Here is a 19,461-nt window from a genome sequence, read left to right on the forward strand (position 1 = left end):
TTAGACCAGCAAGGGCATTCCATTTTACACTACTGAGTTGCATCCATATGTTATCAGGGTTTACTTTTCATTAGCTGTAGTAACTACTATATGTCCTACTTACAGTGGGCATGTCCTCCTTTTTAAGTATATATCTGCTTCTCACAGAGGGAATTAAGAGTGGAAAATTTCAGAGGGCTTAGCATTCAATATATTAAGAGGTATTTATAGAATAACAAAAATTTTTCACCTTCTGGGCCTTTTATGAAAAATTTACTGGATGCCTAATACATTTAATATTCAGTAGCATGTGAGAATAATTTTTATGCAACTCTAATAGTTAGAAAGATAGATAACTCAATTATTAGATCATCTATCAAAATATTCAGATGTATAAGAGGCTACTAAAAAGATTGATGACTGAGAAAGTCCACTGATTCTCTAGCCATCATATTCATGCATTTGGCCAGACAACATTTTTCGCTGCCTTCACAAGCAAGCTTCATTACCCATCACTCCACTGAAAAGAGTTTATTATGAGGCTGCCATCTTGGCAAGACTATTATTTAGATGATAAATGCTGAGGGGAAAAAAAGTGTGTCTACTTTTTTTTTTTTTGAGAAAAAAGATGAGCTTTACTGACAGATAAAACAAACAGCATCTACATTTCTAATTAACTTAAATTTGGCAGATACAAATATAGGTCAGTTAAAGCTATGATGTTATCTTCTGTCTGAATTTTACCCTTAATTTGTAAAATGTAAATTAACTAATTAGACGAAAAACAGCATGATTAGTGACAAAATGCTTCAGCTGGGTCTTTGCTTCCTGACATTTATGATCAACTATAATGAATTATTGCTTTTTAAAATAATTGATATATTTTTTTCCTCACCACAGTGAAAGAAATTTTACTAAGAATTTATAAAAGAAGGCCAGGAACTTAGCAAAACAACAGAACTTTGTGGTGTACTTTCTGAGGAAAAGATGTTTGTAAAACGGTATAATATTAGAAACAATCGGGTTAATTTATGCCTGTGTACCTGGGGTGAATTCAAAGGAAAGAAGCGTATGGACATTGTCACTAATAAATCCAGTAAAAGGACTGTCAGGACTTAACCCTTTCCCTGTCATTTCAAATAGATTTGCTGTGTGTTCAAAGCAATTTGTGGGAGTGTGTGTGTACGCGTGCGTGCAGGCACACCTGCGTGTACCCGCATGCTGGATGCGGGGGTCACAAGGTTTCATGGAGAACAGTGAGAAAACAGAAAAGAATTTGACCACTTGAGTTTCAGCAGGAAAACCTGTCAGTGTGAAGTAAAATTAATCCATGTAATAGTTAAGTGAAAAGAGGTTTTTCACTATTCCTATGTAAAGACTCTACAACGAGAAGTACAACTGCAATGTCAGATATAGGTGTCAATTGAAAATTACATAAAATCCTGAAAGTTAAGGTCTAGGGGTTGTGGGGTGTGGCCACACTTTGGCACCGTGGAGCCTGTATGACTGGGCTCTGGGCAGGCAGATCAGGATCAGGGCTGTCAGTTCTCAGAACACACAAACTTAGAGGTCTAACCTGAATGAGGAATATCTGGAAATTGGAGCTGAAGCCTGGTGGTAACCTAGGTAGGAGATGAAAGTGCTCTGTCAGTACTGGGGACTGGTTTTGAAAGGGTGAAGAAAATAGAAAGGGTAACAATTCCAACAAAGATATATGATGCTCAGGGTGCTACTGGAAAGTTCAAAGTTTATGCAAGATAGGTAATAGTTTGAAACAATTAAGTACTTCAGAATTTCTGTCTCAATTTTAGGCATGCCACTAAAATACTTATCTTGGACAAAAGTATCTTAATATGGCAGACAGTTATCACATTTGGAAATAATATCACTGAAATACTCGAATACTCTTTTCCCCATATTATGACAAATACATAAAACTTTTTACATTTTGCAAAGTGCAATCTAAATGCTTAGAGAATATTATTCCACTTTATATTTACTAGCTGTGGAGACAGCAAGAAAATCTTTCTGAATAGCTGCTCCTGATTAAAAAGTACTTAGCTTATTACTTTTATATTTTAGAAATTCATTAGTGGTAAACATTTTTCTTTCCATCCCCACATCACCATGATTTTGCATTAAGAAATAAAACGGGTAACTAGTCAAAGCTCCTTTTCACAGTACACAATCCTAACACAGAATGCCTTTATACATGACAGAAAATTCTCTTGACAGCTCTCTGGTTTCCACCTAACTCTTCAACCTCTTAACACATGATATACCTCTGAGGCAACTACTTCAAAAGCTACCTAAGATTTACCTGTATGTACATTAATTTTGCACTGTAGAGGTAATCCTCAAACATGTGAACTCCAATAAATTGGTTTCTATCACAAAGGTGAAGACTACAAAACATATAACAGAACAGAAACCTCCTAATTTGTTTAGTGTCAGTCTTTCGAGCATTGACAATCTCCATTCCCATTTATCATTTTGAAAAACAAATTCATTTGAATTAAAAGCATGAATTGGTCTAAGTAAAGATTTCAGCTTGATGGTAACTGGAAAAACAAAGCTTGAGAAATTTAAAAAGCCATAACTTATGTTCACTTAAAATTTGTAGTATTTCTAGAGGGAAGGCAGCATTTCATGTTTGAGGAGTAAGTTTATCTGTGGAGGAGAAGAAAGGCAAAGAGAGCAATGCAATGAGTGTCAGGTACTCTGTCCAGACCTGAGTCCCTCAGTATTGCAGGAAGGTCAGATCCTTTCAGCATTGTACTGGTGTGTCAAAATATGTCAACAAACCATCATACCACAGGAAGAAGAATGACCTTTCAGTTCTTCATGTTTGGGCTGCCTGTGGAGCTTTGGACGTGGGGAATGCATGAATGGTTTTCCTAGCTGCTTGACAAATGCAACTCCCGAGGTTTCTTTCAAGTGTGATTGTTAAAAGCCCCGGGTTCTTACATTTTGATACAACTTTCTCAACCCATATAACTCATGATGGAAACTGACGTTAACTATCAATACTCCAAATAATCAGATTCAATGCAACTAGGCTAAAATTACTTTATAAATGTTTAAATGTGAGAGATGAAGGTTGAGAGTCAGTAAATTTAGAAATAATTATATTCACTGTAAGAGTAATACTTGTTAATCAATTCTCTAGGCTTTATTATAGATGTCATTATAACACAGTTGTCTTCTTTCTCTCCCTGTCCATAAAACTAGGTGTTTCTCTACTCTCCCCTTCTGGGAGAACCTACTTTGCCTATTTCTACTGCAGAGAGTCCTAAATGAATCTTTCTCCGGTCCATCACTTGGACTCCCATCCCATAACCCAGTTGCCTTTGGACATTTCTAATCATCGCAACTGAAGTAATCACTAACCTAGGTTATCTTCCACTCTCAGTTCCTTAAGAAAACCTCAAAGTTATCTCTGTTCCGCACTGCCCAATACAACAACATTTAGTTACTTGCCAAACTCTTTCTTATCTCTGTAAGTCTACACAGGCTCCTTCCATTTCCACTGCCACCATTATAATTTGGGAATTAATGGAGTGTTTCAATATGGGTGACTGGAATAGCAATTGTGTTCCTCTTCCCAACTTCTTGCTTCTGTCCACCCTGAGCATTGCTACCAGAATATCTATCCTAAAGTGGCCTGATCATGTCACTCTTCTGTTCGAAAATGTCCCCTGGCTTTCCAGCTCTATGACCTTGACCTGGGCACTTAACTTTTCTACGCCTCAACTTTCTCATATGAAATGAGGATAAGATACCAGTATCAACCTCATAGGACTATTATGTGGATTGAAGAGGATAATACATATAAGTGCTTAAACCAGTTCCTCGAACGTAGTTGGTGCTCAGTGTCGGCTACTTTTGTGATTTATGTACATGTTGTTTCCCTATTAGATTGAATTAAATTCCTTGAAGGCAAAGTTAGGTTTTGCTCATTTTTGTACACTCTGAAATGCATAATATACCGCCTCTACATAGAAGGAACTCAGTATCTACCGAATCCAGTCATGTATCTGTCCTACTACTTATGGACCACTTTGCTAGAATGTGCTGAATTAGAAATATATAGCGGTAAAAATATTTATTTCGCATTAAACAATGAAAGGCAATTGGGGCTGATCAAGTATTTTGCTCTAGTGTTGAGTTCAATATGGTTTTATATACCTGACCTGTGCACACAACCAATGAGTTCATTTTCACCATTTTCATAATCAATATACAGTGCTCTGAAAGTATTACAGCCAAAGCCATCAAGGACAACTGTGACAGCCTCATATTTACAGAAGTTGATGAGCTTTGAATTAAAAAATCCTCTTTTCTAAATAAAGGAATTTTGCATGAATTTTGAATTTATGATCACTTGAAGTGAGCTATCAGGGATGCTATAGGACTGAATTTAAAATGGGGATGTGGTGATGATTAGCAAAGTTGCCAGAAACAAAAGGGAAGGAAATGGCAATAAGGAGAAGCAGGAAGGGGTTAACAAGGTACCTTGTTGGTAGAATCTTTATGAGAAAATAAGGGTGAACAAAACACAGGAAGCATCTCAATGTAAGTGATTCAGGAAGGGAAGGGAGTAAAACAAGAAAGTAGAATTCACACAAATCATAAAAGTACACTAAGAATATAAAGGAGAGAGCAAGAAAAAGAGAAACATAAGCGAATATAAGTGACATGTTAATGGATCAACAGAATTCATATAGGAGGTCTAATTTTCACAAGAATATGACTTCCAGGGTCAATTAGCAATGAGAGGGAAAGGATGCTTACCATGGCCATTATGTATCCATATATATTTCTGTTTTATGAGAAGAGTATGAGACATGAAAATTATATGCATGGTTCATTTTCCATACTCCACATGTGTGGGAAGAGAATAAGCAAGGGTAAACTAGGGCAATGCAGCCTCATCACCTGTAAAAGTCACCCATCCCAGGAGATTCTTGAATGATACGTAATAGCAGAAGATGGTCAAAAATGGAAAAAATGTGTCTCTTACATATAGAGGGGGAGAAAAGCCATAACTTCTGTGAACGGGGTTCTATCTCACCAAAAGATGGCTAGCTTTATTTTAGTCTAAGAGGCAGCAGAAGCCCTTAGTGAGTGCTGTCAGAAGATGACCAAAGAAAGCTGCTTTCTAACAACCATAAGCTTATTATCCACTTTTTGGCCTTAACGATATGACAAGCCTTCCTTTTCCTGGGCAAAAAGTAGTGACTGAAAATCCCATTCCAACTCTCAGAAGCCTGGGAGAAGGAGAGACTATATGGATGTCTATTTGAAAGAGAGTTATCAAAAGAAATAAACTTGAAGGTTTGAACAGTACTCTCTCATAGTTAATGCTTAAGAAAATTTGTTTAGGATGACAATGAAGTCTAATGCAGCATAAGTAAGATTACAAGGTTAATGTTAAACAAGACAAACTGGTTTATAGTACGTTAAATTACGTGTTAAAAACCATAATTGAGAGGACATCTACTTGGATCCAAGATGAGGTGACAGGGACTGTATTTATCCTCCTGCTGGAAATAACTAAAAAGCAAAACAGATAACAACAGATAGCAAGCAGTGAGGGACAGTGACCCCTGAATGATGGAAAACAAAAGAACTGAGTACTTTCATTTCCCCAGCTTGCCGCCTGGAGAGAGTTTCCAGGAGGCAATGCTGGGAGGAAGAACCTTCTCAGAGTTGAGGAGATGGAGCTGGGGGAATGGGAAGACCAGGCAGTTAAAGACTTTGTCATAAAACAAGTCTCAGTAATTTTAAAAGGATTCAAGTTTGTTTCTGACCTCAATGGAATTAAATTAGAAATCAATAACAGAAAGCTATGTGAACAAGTTCCAACTATTTGGGAACAAAACAGCATGCTTCTAAATAGCCTGTGGGTCAAAGAAGAAATAAAAATAAAAATCAGAAAGTATTTGGAACCAAATAAAAAAAAAATACAACATATAACATTTTGTGTAATACAGCTATAGCAGTACTTTGAGGCAAATGTACAACACTAAACTGCCTATATTGGGAAGAAAGAATGGTTTCAAATCAATAACCTCAGGCTTCCACCTTAGGAAACTAGACAAAGAAGAGCAAATGAAACTGAACTAAACAAATAAATAAATAATACAGATTAAAAATCAATGACAAAGAAAACCAACAGGAAAAAGTCAATAAAATGAAATATTGGTTCTTTCAGAAGACCAGTAAAATTGATAAACCTCTAGGCAGACTGATCTGGAAAAGTGGACAAAATTATCAATATCAGGAATGAAAAAGGTGACATCACTATAGATTCTACAGATATTAAAAGAATATGGGAGTATTTTGAATACGTTTATGCTAATATATTCCACAGCTTAAATAAAATGAATAAACTCTTTAAAAGACACAAAGTATCAAAGTTCACTCAAGAAAAAAATAGATAACCTGAATCCCTGCATCTATTAAATAAATCAATTTTGTAGTTTAAAATCTTCCCACAAAAGAATAGCCCCAGATCATTTGACTGGGAAATTCTACCCAGTAGTTAATGAAGAAGTAGTAACAATTCTACACAAACTTTCCAGAAAACTGAGGATAAGGGAATACTTCCTAACTCATACTACAAGGCCACCATTACTCTAATACCAAAACCAGACAAAAAGTTTAGAAGGAGAAGCAAATCACAGACCAATCTCACTCATGAATGCAGATGCAAAAATTCTTAACAAATTTTTAGCAAATCAAATATAACAAAATATAAAAAGGATATTGCTTCATGACCAAGTGGGGTTTATCCCAGGATGCAAGGTTGGTATAACATTCAAGAATCAATCACTGTAATTCACCATATTAATCAATTAATTAAAAAATATCCAGGGGCTTCCCTGGTGGCGCAGTGGTTGAGAGTCCGCCTGCCGATGCGGGGGACACGGGTTCGTGCCCTAGTCCAGGTGGATCCCACATGCCGCGGAGCGGCTGGGCCCGTGAGCCATGGCAGCTGGGCCTGCGCGTCTGGAGCCTGTGCTCCGCAATGGGAGAGGCCACAGCGGTGAGAGGCCCGCATATACCGCAAAAAAAAAAAAAAAAAACAAAATCCATATGATCATCTTAATAGATGCAGAAAAAACATTTTGACAAAATCCAACACCTATTTTGATAAAAACTCTCCGCAAACTAGGAATAGAGGGAGTTTCCTCAAACCTAAAAGGCATCTACAAAAACCTATAGCTAATATTATTCTTAATGGTAAAAGATTAAATGCCTTTCCCCCAAGACCAGGAACAAGGTGTACACATTCACCACTATTCACCTTTGTATACGAGATTCTAGGCAGTGCAGTTTAAAAAAAAAAAAAAGCATCCAAATTGAAAAAGGAAGCAAACTGTCTTTATTCATAAACAACATGGTTGTCTATATAGAAGATCCTATGGCATCTACCAAATATGTAAAGTATTAATAAATGAGTTTTACCCACTTGCACAATGCAAGATCAATACACCAAATCAAATGTATTCCTCTATTTTAACATGATAAATTGGAAATTGAAACAAAAAAAATCACTTCCTATAGAATCAAGAAATATAAAATACATAGGGTTCCAAATTGATCTATAAACTCAATGTGATGCCAATCAGAAGTCCAGCAGATTTTTTTAGGAATTTATAAGTTGATTCTAAAATTCATATGGTAATGCAAAGGACCAAAAATAGACAAAAAAGACTTGAAAAAGAGAAATGAAGTTGGAGGACTAACACTACCTGTTTTCAAAATTATGTTATAGTAATCAATACAGTGTAGAATTAGTATAAAGACAGACAAATTGGCCAACAGAACAAAATAGGGAATTCAGAAAAAGGCCCATACATATATGATTAATTGACTTTTGACATATGTGTAAAGACTATTTAGGGGAGAAAGGATAGGCTTTTCAACAAATGGTTCTGGCACAACTGGATATCCATATCCAAGAAAATAAACTTCAAGCCATACATCACGCCATACATAAAAATTAACTGAAAATGGGTGCTAGACCTAAATGTAAATATATAATTATAAATCTTTTAGAAGAAAACAAGGGTAAAATCTCTGTGATTTCTTTAAGTCTTTAAATCTGTAAGATTTCTTAGATATGACATCAAAGGCATAATAAAAGAAAAAATCTGGTAAACTGGACTTCATTAAAATTAAAAACTTCTGATTTTGAAAGCCACTGTTAAGAGAATGAAAAGACAAGCCACAGACTGGAAGACAATATTTCATATCTGACCATATATCTGATAAAGGACTTAAATCCATGATATTTTTTAAACCTACCAAAACTCAATAATAAGAAAACAATTCAACTAAAAAATGAACCGAAGATTTGAACAGACGCTTCTCCAAAGGAGACAAATAGATAAAAAATAAACATATGAAAAGATTCTCAATATCATTTGTCATTACAGAAAAACTAAAATCACATTGAGACACTATTACACAACTATTAGGAAGTTTGAAGTTAAAAAGACTGACCGAAGGGAGCACCTGGAACTCCCATAAACTGCTGATGGGAACATAAAATGGTACAACCACTTTGGAAAACAGTTTAATCACTTTGAAAAAGGTAAAAATCCACTTACCAAATGTCCCAACTATTTTGTTCCTATGTATTTGCCCGAGGGAAATGAAACCATACAAGATTTTTACATGACTGTTCATGGAAACTTTATTACTAATAGCCAGAACTAGAAACAACTTAAATGTCTATCCGCAAGTGAATGGATAACAAACAGTGGGACAGCCACACAATTGAATACTTGGCAGCAATGAAAAAAATGAACTCTTGATATGTTCAACAACATGGATGAATAATGAAATAGTTACATTGAGTAAAAAAAAAAAAGCCAGACAAAAGAGTATATGCTGATTGATTCCATTTACAGAAAACAGAAAATGTAAACTAATGAATAGTGACAGAAAGTAGATCAGTGGTTGCCTGGGTGCAGAGACAACTGAAGGGATTGAGAAGAAGGATTCTAAAGGGGTACAAGGAACTTGTAGAGGTGGTAGGTATCTTTGTCGCTATCTTTGTCATGGTGATAATTTTACGAGTTTATACGTATGTTAAACTTGTCAAATTATGTACTTTAAATATGTGCAGTATATTGTATATCGATTATATCTCATTAAAGCTGTTTTTAAAAACACCATTACTTATTAAAACAGACTTTTTACATGCTTACTTTTTTCTGTACCATATATAAAAAAACTCTGATTCTGTAGATTTCAAATACAACAATTTAGGGGTTGTTATGTTCTGGGTGCATAGGTATGTATATCTGACAGGATTTTATATTAATCCTACAGATGTGCATTTTGAATATACAATAAGGAGAGCAACAGAGAACGTCTGGCCCATTTTCTTGAACCACATGAAGGTGAATATCTACACCTCATATGCTGGAGAGGTTTTTAGCTTCAGCTTAGCAAACCCATTAAGTGAGCGGTCCCCCACCTTTTTGGCACCAGGGACCAGTTTCGTGGAAGACAGTTTTTCCAAGGACCAGGGTTGCGGGGGGATGGTTTCGGGATGATTCAAGTGCATTACATTTATTGAGCACTTTATTTCTATTACTATTACATTGCAATATATAATGAAATAATTAGACACTTCACCATAACGCTAACAGGAGGCAGAGCTCAGGTGGTAATGCGAGTGATGGGGAGCGGCTGTAAATATAGATGAAGCTTCGCTCGCTTGCTCACCGCAGCACCTCCTGCCGCTTACCTCCTAACAGGTCACGGACCGGTACTGGTCCATGGCCCAGGCGTTGACGATCCCTGCATTAACTGACAGAGTAAGTAGCCTCTTATAACAGATTTATCACTATGACTGACATTAAGCTGCATGGTGGAGCAGAAAGTACATGGGTATGAGTTCAGAGGGAGACCTGGGTTCAGGTTCTGTCTTTGCAATTTACTGCCTCAGTCCTCACTATGAAGCCCTCAAAGGCAGAGGCCAGATGCCGTGACTAACAAGTGTCTGTGAAGTGTTTGCTGATCTGAACCAGTATTCCTCAATAAAACTCTTCTTTTTCTTATGAAGACTCTATGTGGAAGCATCTAGGCTAGGAATGCTGGGGCTAGCTGGCAAATGAAGGCCATGTAAAGAAGTGGACTTCAACTTGATGCAGGTCAACGTCATCATTAGAAGTTCTCAAAACGAAACAAAAAAAACCTCCTAAGGTCCAGGCTCCACCACACACCAATTAAATCAGTTCTCCAGGGATGAATCTCACATCAATATTTAAAAAGTTCCAACCATGTGATTTTAATACATGTGAAGTTTGAGAATCACTGCCCTAAACCCCAAGCCCTTTTAGCAGCAATTTCAACCTGATCTCCATGATTCCAAAATTAATTTCAAAAATGAACTCTGTATCCTTGGGCTCCTGACTCTAACTGTGCTCCTGAGTCACTTCCTTTATTTTTCTCTTACTCTCTCTGGACAATCATAACGGTTGTGTTTCCATCCTTAGAATGGACACCCAATCATTTGCTTCTTGGTCTGATTTGTGGTAATACTTCTGAAACATATGTGATTCATATTAACTCTGTCATAATAGCTCAGCAAGAAGAGTTATGCTTTCAACAATTCTCCCCTGGAATTGGGAAACTGGTCAATAGGCACCATCCCTCCCCAACTAAAAAAAATCTTGTATATGCTTGAAGGTAATATCAGATAGACATCTTTCTGAGAAACTGTGATTCACTGACATTTCCTTATCAGCCTATTTTCTTTCCCTTTAATCCATGATTAACTCATTCCAGTTTTCTCAACCACTATCTCTTTATTGCAAATACCACTTCAACGGCCTAAGACAACATTTCTATTCCTCATTCAGTTTTGTATTTAAAGTCAACATTGAAAACAATTAACAATGGCAGAAAATATGAATTCTGTGGTGGGCAAAGTTCTTGCTATTCATACTCCAAATGCAGAAGAAAATGGTACTTAACCATTATGAGAACTCATAGAAGTACTATCTACACAGAAGATACTTCCTTTGTCCTTTTAAAATATTTCTAGGTCACTCCAGCTAATAACAGTGTCAAGTATTTCTCTGGAACAATGAGATATCAGTCTCTCACAACCAGCACCACCGTAAGAGATGGAAAAGCAAATTATTATATTTTTACCTTCAGAGAGGCCCTCTCCAGTGCATTTGCTAATTATTAGTCAATCCGTCTCTTGTTGCTGGTGATGACTGCTTGTTAGTATACGGCAGCAGTGCCTTCTGAGGCTGCTGTAATTGAAGGTTTGCAAGAGCTTCTATAGCTGAGGCACATTCTCCAACCTAAGACAGATGTGATCAGCCTTGTTGTTAACAAGACTGAAATAACTGGAAATCTGTGATTTGGTTAATTGCAGGCTTCCTGGAAGTACCTTCATACAGGAAAAACTTTTGGACATCCTCCCCTTAACTCTAACTGCTTGGCAGCCCCATTCTAAATGCCTCACCTCTCAAGTTAGCACAGCCCAGAGAAACCCAGAGAAAGCAATCACTAAACCATTGAGTCAATAACCAATCTTTAAAAAATACTTAGAGGTAAGAACTAAAGTCAAATCGATTCTTGTGGTAGAAGGTATTAGCTTACCATTGCCTCTAGGAGTGTAGACTCTCTGGAGCCAAAGGTTCAAAAATCCCACAGATGGAACTCAGCTCTTCCATCTTTTCAGTGAGACATCAATGTGATCAAGCCCATATTTCCTCTGGTGCTCATCTCCCCTCATATCCTAACATCAGCACAAGAAATGACTTTGGAAGACAAATATACTTGCTTCCTTTGATACCTTTAGTCCCAGTCAAGAGGGGTCCACGGCCTGGACCCAAACTTTAGAGGATTCTGCTCTGGCCTCTTCTGGTTGTATCGCAGCCCATGGGGTGAGGAGTCTGCAGAGCACAGGGGACATCTTCACCTGATGTCTGTTCCCTCCAATACCTTTCTAAGTCCCACTCCATGTTATCAGGGACCTCAGAACTTCCTGATCAAATAGTCCTGAGACCACTCTCAGGGCCTGCCTGCTTGATAAGAGGGCAGACCACCAGAGTGTGCACCTCTGGCCTGAGAGATGACCAAGGGCAGAGGTTTGAAGGTATCAATACATGGAGCTTGGATGTACAGGCTGGGCTGTGCTTAAAACCTTCCCAGGTGTAGGACAGAGCCAAAGGTGATAAGAAAAGGGAGATGGGCCGTGCAGTGGCGGCACCTATTCCTACACTGCCATATGCAGCCTGGATCTCCGAGAAGTCCAGGAATTCTTCATGCAAATCTGAACTCCCAGATCTTCATGCAGGATAAAACAGATTTTATTTACTGCCTGTTAACTTGATACACAACCTTAAATATTTGGGCACATTGTATATAGGCCTCCAATCACACTCTTGTCCCAGGCCCCCAAGTGTTAAGGTGGGCCCAGTTTTACGCAGCCCTAAGGAAACTAGAGAATAGCTTCTGCTCAGAATTTTCAAGGCATTCCATGGCAAATATCAAACAAGAGACCTTGCTAAAGTTTTGTGAAAGCAAATAATCAATATAAGATTAAAAATACTTGCCTAAAAAACTTCATAAAATGCATTTGCCACTTATCGGTTATTTTCTATTTTAAAACTCTATGTAAATAAACATGCTATATTTCATGATATAGATCTGCAATAGGCTATACACCTGAAAAGTCTATAAAAGTTCTCTAGAAAAATGAGGCATTTTTCTCACCGTCCTCAGAGCGGCATTCTCAAAGAAAAAATTTTGGTCTTATTGTGTTTTAATGTCACAATGTCTAACAAAATCCTTAATGGTTGATTCAAACTGTTGTTGTCTGTTATGCATCAGGAACTCCATTCATATATTTATTTGTTCAATAAATATCTACTGATCACCTACTGGCACCTATGTGCCAGGCATTCCACCAGCTTCTGGGCATTTGATGTTGGATAAAACAAATAGGTAAGACGTAACTCAATATATTAACTGGAGGAGAGTGGCAAGTAAACAAGCAATTACAATATTTGACAAATGCTATGAACTTATTAGAAGAACACAGGAGGAGCACTGAACGCAATCGTGAACTGCAGGAAGGTTTCCCAAAGAGACGTCAGTCAAGCTGAGTGCTGACGTTAGCCGAGTAGGAGTTTATCTGGCAACGAAGGAAATTAAAACATCTACTCAGAAGACTTCTAAATTCTATCAGACAGTGATACACAGGAAAAAGAGACAGAGGAGAGTGTATCTGTTGACTGCCAAGAGCTGTGAAAGTGCTTTATATGTATTAAATAACTGCTCTGCACAACAATATGGTGAAGAAGGTGTTATCAACCTCATTGTGCGGAGGAAAAAACAAAGGCTCAGGGACATTAAGCAAGTTGCTCCCAGTCATGGGACCAGAGAGTGGCCCAGCCTGGATTCAAGCCCAGGAACGGGATAGGTTCCTCCCGTTACATCAAGGATCACTAAACTGGAAAATCACGCTCAAACAAAATTTTGCCTTATTCTTTCCAGTCAGTAAGCTTAGATCTTCTTTGAGAGAAGGAGAGAGGTATGTCTACCAAGTGCACTTTAGTTTTAAATAGATTCCACTGATGACAGTGTGTCAGAACGTGCCCAGAATGGCAGATGACAGGGCTGAACTTAACAGCTGAGATTTCCACGTTCTTGACTCAGTGCTGTTGGGCGTTGTTCATGCGCTGTATGGTTGCATGTGGTTCTTTGTAATTTAGAGTCATCAGTATTTTCATCCAAACACACCCACTTTACCTCCAACCACTGAAGTGAGCACAGGGTGTCTGCTCCTGCTTCTTTGAAAGGCCACAAGTTAGAACCCATGTATATTCTGGCCTCACATCGTAGAATTAGTTTCTTCTTTACCTGTCACCATCCCAATAAGAAAATAAACTTAGTAATGTAGGTCAAAGTGTCAAAGAACCCACCTTTTGACTAGACAAGTAGGACGAGAAGGTATTTTTTGTTTCCAACTGCATAAGGAAATATTTTTTTATACAATTTGTATATATATAGCCCTAAGTATACGAGATATATATATATAAAGATATATGTAAATATATATGCATTTTCTATACAATTGTATACATAGCCCTATATAATTTGGGGCTATGTTATGGTTCAAATGCTGCTTCTCAGAGGCATTCTTTTAACTCCACAGAACTGGAAGAGTTCTGAGGCGTTCTTTAATCAAGATCGTACCTGGGATGAGGGCCCACTTGCCGAAAAGGCAGCTTATGTTCTGTACTCAATATCTGATTTTAGGGAAGGTGACTACATTGCAAAATTTAAATTTGTTTGAGGTCAATTAAGCTGGAGAAAATTCTTGAAGCTTTGATTACAAAGGAATGAACTGCACCCTATGTGTAGTAATTAGAAATAGCAATATAAAAGGTAAAGCTCTTTCAAACCAAGTAAATTGGTGTTTGTATAAATGTTTCCAACTACTGTCTATTCATTCACTCAGACATTCACTTACTCAGGAGTAAGTATTATGAAGAAAAGTAGAGCCGAGTGAGAAGAGAGGATGACTGAGTGGGTGGTTAGGGAAGGCCCCCCTGAGGAGGGGAAATTTGAGCAGACACCTGAATGTCATAAAGGGCAGGCTATGTGGAGATCCAAGTGAAGACAGTTCCAAGCAGAAGGATTAGCCAGAGTGAGGGTCTTGAAGCAGAAACAAGCAGTGTAGATTCAGGGAAGACAGAGAAAGCCAGCGTGGCCAAGGAAGTATAAGAGACAGAGAGAACCTTAGGTGAGGGGAGAGGGGCAGGTGCGGACAGAATCGGGGGTGGTGAGAGGCAGATCATGCGGGGCTCTGAATGTCACGGTAAAGAGTTTGGATTTTATTTTAAATGTGGTGGGAAGTGGCCCAATCTGATTTATGTTTTCCAAGAGTCAGTTTGGCTGGGGTATGAAACACTGACCACAGGAGTGCAAGGAGACCAGTTTGGAAGCTACAGGAATAGTCCAGGAGATGCTTACAGACACTGAGGCGGCAGCAGGTGGGGTGGTGATACAAGGCACAATTTGAGACGTGGTGAAGGTAGGGCTGAATGGACTTGCTGATGGATTGGTGATGATACTCGGGGTTGAGGATTTGGAGATATTGTGGTGCCACTAGTTGAGCTTGGGAGGAAATGGGGGAGTAACAAGCTTGAGGAAGAAAGTCAAGGGTTTAATTTTGGACATGTAAAGTCTGAGATACCTATTTGATAACCAGGAGGAGATACTGAGTAGCCAGCTGGATAGATGAACAAATGTATACTCAGGGGGAACCTTAGGGCTGAGGGTAAAAATTAGGAGATGGCAGCACAGAGATGGAATAAAGCCACAGTCTCTGGTGAGATCTTCCAGGGAACACCCAGGTAGAATGTAGACAGAAGAGGGAGGAGGGTGAGCCCTGAGTTCCAGGGCCTTCCAGCCTAGACCTGGGAAGAGGAAGAAGAGATAGCAAAGGAGACAGAGTACGTTGCTGGTGTGTGGGGAAGAAACCCAGAAGAATATCTTTTGGAAGCCATAAAAAGAGCATGTTTTAATAAAGAGGGAAGGTGTGATTGGGAGCTGCTGAAAGGCTGAGTAAGAATACTAATTTACATAAAAAGAAAACTCTTAGAGAAATATTAAACTAAAATATAGGGGCTCTGTAGTTATTTATGTGGAAAAATAGGCTTAGACAAGATTATGATTGCACAAACATTGAACAGTCTTATCATAAAATCCAATGTTTAATCTAAAAATGTGACAATTTTTTCATTTCATGTCTGTAAGTCAAATCATTATGCTGTATACCTTAAACTTACATAGTGCTATATAGCAATTATATCTCAATAAAACTAGAAGAAAAAAAGAAAAATAGTGTGACACTAGAAAACAGTTCTTATGTTGACTAGAGGCTTATACAAATAAAGCAATTAACCCAAATGCCAACCAACAGCCTCCTTGAAAGGCTACCTATAAGTGGGAAAGATTTCTTCCTACTCTGATGAATTTTAGCTAATGCTGTGTGAGTTGTGTTGAGGCAAAATATAAAAAAAGTAGGATCCCAAACTTTCATAACTGCGCTAAGTTCTCCTTCTGTCAAAATGCCTCATCACTGATAAGTCTGTATCATTATTACAACCAAAATTCTATATCCAAGTAAATGCCTCTATGTTCCATATCGAATGTCAGCATGATCTGCATTTCTTGGCCTCTCTGCAGACATTTTGTGAACTAGTGACTTTTGTGCAGAGCACTCCCCCCTCGAATGATCTGGAACACTCAAAACTAAGGCTGGCTTTCCCTTACCACACAACATGCCCTAAATGAACTATGTCCACTTAGCTGGTATACATTCAAACAATGTGTTTAGGAAATGTAAGTCAACAGTAGTGTAAATAAAACATCATTAAAATTTAAAACAGCAGCAGGCAACACAATCCAAAATCCAGCCCAAGTCAAACTATTAAGTTATCCATTGCTCAAATGCCCCTCCGGCCATGTGAATAATCCATAGGTCTACCATACGCGTGACTTGATTATTTAATCAGCCTCTAAAATGGGGAGGGCTAAGCACAGAGTAGATGTTCTAACAACAGTTGAGTTGTTTTAGAATGAAGATGTGCCTTTGGAATTTTCAAGTAAGCTCTACTATTTGGGATTCAAATTCTAATTGTTTCTCATAAAAGGCTTGATCAGTACCAACGTGGGGAGACAGTCTCAATGCATAATGATTGAGCTTACCAGTTTTTAAAAAATGCCTTAGCAACCTAAACTTATGCAATTTAATTTTCTTGTCATTGCTTTCCCTATAATATCAAAAATGATGCTTTCTTTACTATTTCAAACTCATCATAAAATTGCTAAAAATCTGAAATTCAATTTGTCACATTACTGCTGATTTGAATAATGGCTGAATAAAAGACAGGAAACGCTGAAGCAGCATTGATTTCTAAAACATTTTGCACTTTCCTCCTCCATCCCTGTAAAAGTAAAGCTCGGATGCTATGCACAATTACACAAGAAAATCAAGAAAGCCATTACATTTAGCATTTTGTCATCATCATTGTTACCATGGCAAAAAGTGGGCTTAGTTTAGCACATCTACTACGGGAGAGGTCCACTGGCCTTTTGTAAAGCTGAGTAACAATATAATGCCAAATTCTGTAGGCTGTCACTGTTTTTTTCCAGGGTAAGACTACTGTCCACAGATGCTACTGTCTCTCTCCTTAATGATCGGACCAATGTCATCTTATTATTGTATTCTTACAGTTGGCCAGTGACCAAGGAACACAGTTAATCTAGAAAGGTTACCCCTTGACCCACCTTCTGATCTAAGGGGTAAAAAATATGTGGTGGGAAAGCTTGGGACTCCAATAATAGCAAAGGCCAAAGTTTCAACAGTTGTACTGTAAATTACAATAGAGTTGTGCTAAAAGTAGCACAGATTTAGACGTGAGAAAGACAATGCATGATAACTAGTTGTACCCATAGTTACATTTTCTCTGAGTATCAGTTTAGTTGTCTGTAAAATGGGAATAAACGTAACTTTCTTGTGAGTATTAACTGAGATAATCTGCAAGCCCAGACACATGGTGGGTACTCAGTAATATGGCATCCTCCCCCCTCCTCCAACACCATCCTTTTCTTAACCACTGAGATCTCCATGCCTTTGGGAATGTTGGTTGAAGTTGGTAGGTAAACTATTTTCTACCACTGGAAGGTAATTTGTTTTCATCTTTCATATCGTTTGGATACTTTCCTCAGAGAGTTGAGGATAAAATATTTTTTTAAGATCTGACAGCATAACTTCCACATCAAGAGGATAAAAGTCAGTGTCAATATCATAATATATATCACATCCTATTTTTCATATTTTAAGTGACACCAATATCATCACTGTGAAATGGAAAATGGCGTCTACACTAATTTTGACATTAGGCAGAGATTTTTCGTTTTAAAAAATGAAGCTACATTATGAAAGCAAAGAAGTTGAAATTACCTGAAACGAATACATTAATCAAGTCTCGGTATTTACTAGAAACAAAGGCTACTAGCATTTTTACCAGCTAAACAAAATATTTTTTTCTAATGAGATTTCTGCTGAGTATCGTTTATCTTAAGAGAAAAATAATGGGCCTTACCTATTCCAGTAGCTCCAGAACTGGTCATGCAGGTAGGCGTGGTGGCTACATTCATCACCAAATGAGGCTTTGCTTTCAATCCAGTGAATTATGTGCCCTTCTACAGCTAAGGGACAAAGCATTACTAATATAGAGCAAAGGGAAGGGAAAATTGAAAATTTTGAACTCTGTCTGGGTCTCTCTATGCTTCACGTTCATGAACAGAGGCTTAGCCCTCACCATCATCTATGGATGTAATTATAAAACAACACATCGTACATGTTCGTAACAAGGAACATTTATGCTACAATCACATCCCTTTTATTTTCGTCATTTACAAAAGTCTCTCTCCTATTCTGAGACTGCCTGTATAAGTTGACAAGTAATGTGAAAGCAAACCAAGTGAGCCTGGTTTTTCAATAGAACCCTATGTTAAAAATTCGGTACTTAGAGAAATGACTTGAAAATGGTAACCAAAATGTCTTTAGAACACATGTTTATTTCTCAAATATAAATAAAAGTTTTTAAGGCATAGGTTTCTTCTAAACCTATAATTTTCTGCTATTTTAAAATAATCTTTTGCAATTATTTCACACTTTTAGATACAAAATTATCAAGCTAATCTAGATTCTCTGGTAACATTTGCTAATAACATTAACACAATTTTGCAAAGCTATGGGAAAAACACATCCCTTTTCTCTATAAATAAATGCATAGCAGAGTTTAAGGACTTACCAACGGGTACTTGTAAAATAAAGTCTGGTGTTTTGTCATAACCCTTTGCACGGAGCTGATCTTCATCTACAGGATGAACAAATACTATTACTTATCACAGTATTCCATTAACAAGACAGCAATATAATTGCTTTTCTTCCTTAAAAATGTGTAAAAATTACTAATGCAGTCATACATATCATTCTTATATATGCAATGCTGTGTAGGAATAAATGAACTTTCGTAACAAACTGGAAGCATAGATATAAAAATGCCTCTTTGTCCCTTCCGCATTTTTATGTCTTTATTATAAACATCATTAATTCAAGCTGTCATACACTACCTTTCTTATAATTGAAGATACTCAAAATAATGAAGTATACTTACTGATTAAAAGAAAAGGCTTCTACCACCATGAATATCACTAATGTTATCAAGCCAATATTGACATTGGCCTTTATAAAACAAATGCTTTCATTAAAGCAATTAAGAAAGTTTAGTTTCAATTAGTGAAACTATTCCTACATACAAGAACATAAGAAAGAGACAAGGACAGTGAGATCCCCACAGAGAATTAATTACCCTGCTTAATACCTTTGGTCGGCTATTGTTTCTGGCATTTACC

The 19,461-nt window shown here is 37.5% G+C and overlaps 1 protein-coding gene across 6 annotated transcripts in view; it reads right to left on the reverse strand.

The window, feature by feature from the left end:
• C2H15orf41 (chromosome 2 C15orf41 homolog) overlaps positions 1–19,461 on the reverse strand; it is a 237,149-nt gene that overhangs the window by 95,316 nt on the left and 122,372 nt on the right. For 5 of the 6 annotated variants that reach the window (XR_004348728.1, XR_004348727.1, XR_004348725.1 and 2 more), the window contains exons 9-10: positions 18,858–18,923; positions 18,144–18,249 (exon numbers count right to left, since the gene is read on the reverse strand). Coding sequence is in view for 2 of the 6 variants with exons in the window: in XM_032624738.1 (XP_032480629.1) it covers positions 18,144–18,249; positions 18,858–18,923 (172 nt within the window). In the remaining 4 variants the exon portion in view is untranslated. Of the gene's footprint in view, positions 1–13,775; positions 13,888–18,143; positions 18,250–18,857; positions 18,924–19,461 lie in introns of those variants that run through there. The other variant, XM_032624739.1, reaches the window with a different exon arrangement.

This window comes from Phocoena sinus, chromosome 2 (assembly GCF_008692025.1).
Source record: "Phocoena sinus isolate mPhoSin1 chromosome 2, mPhoSin1.pri, whole genome shotgun sequence".
NCBI lineage: Eukaryota > Metazoa > Chordata > Mammalia > Artiodactyla > Phocoenidae > Phocoena > Phocoena sinus.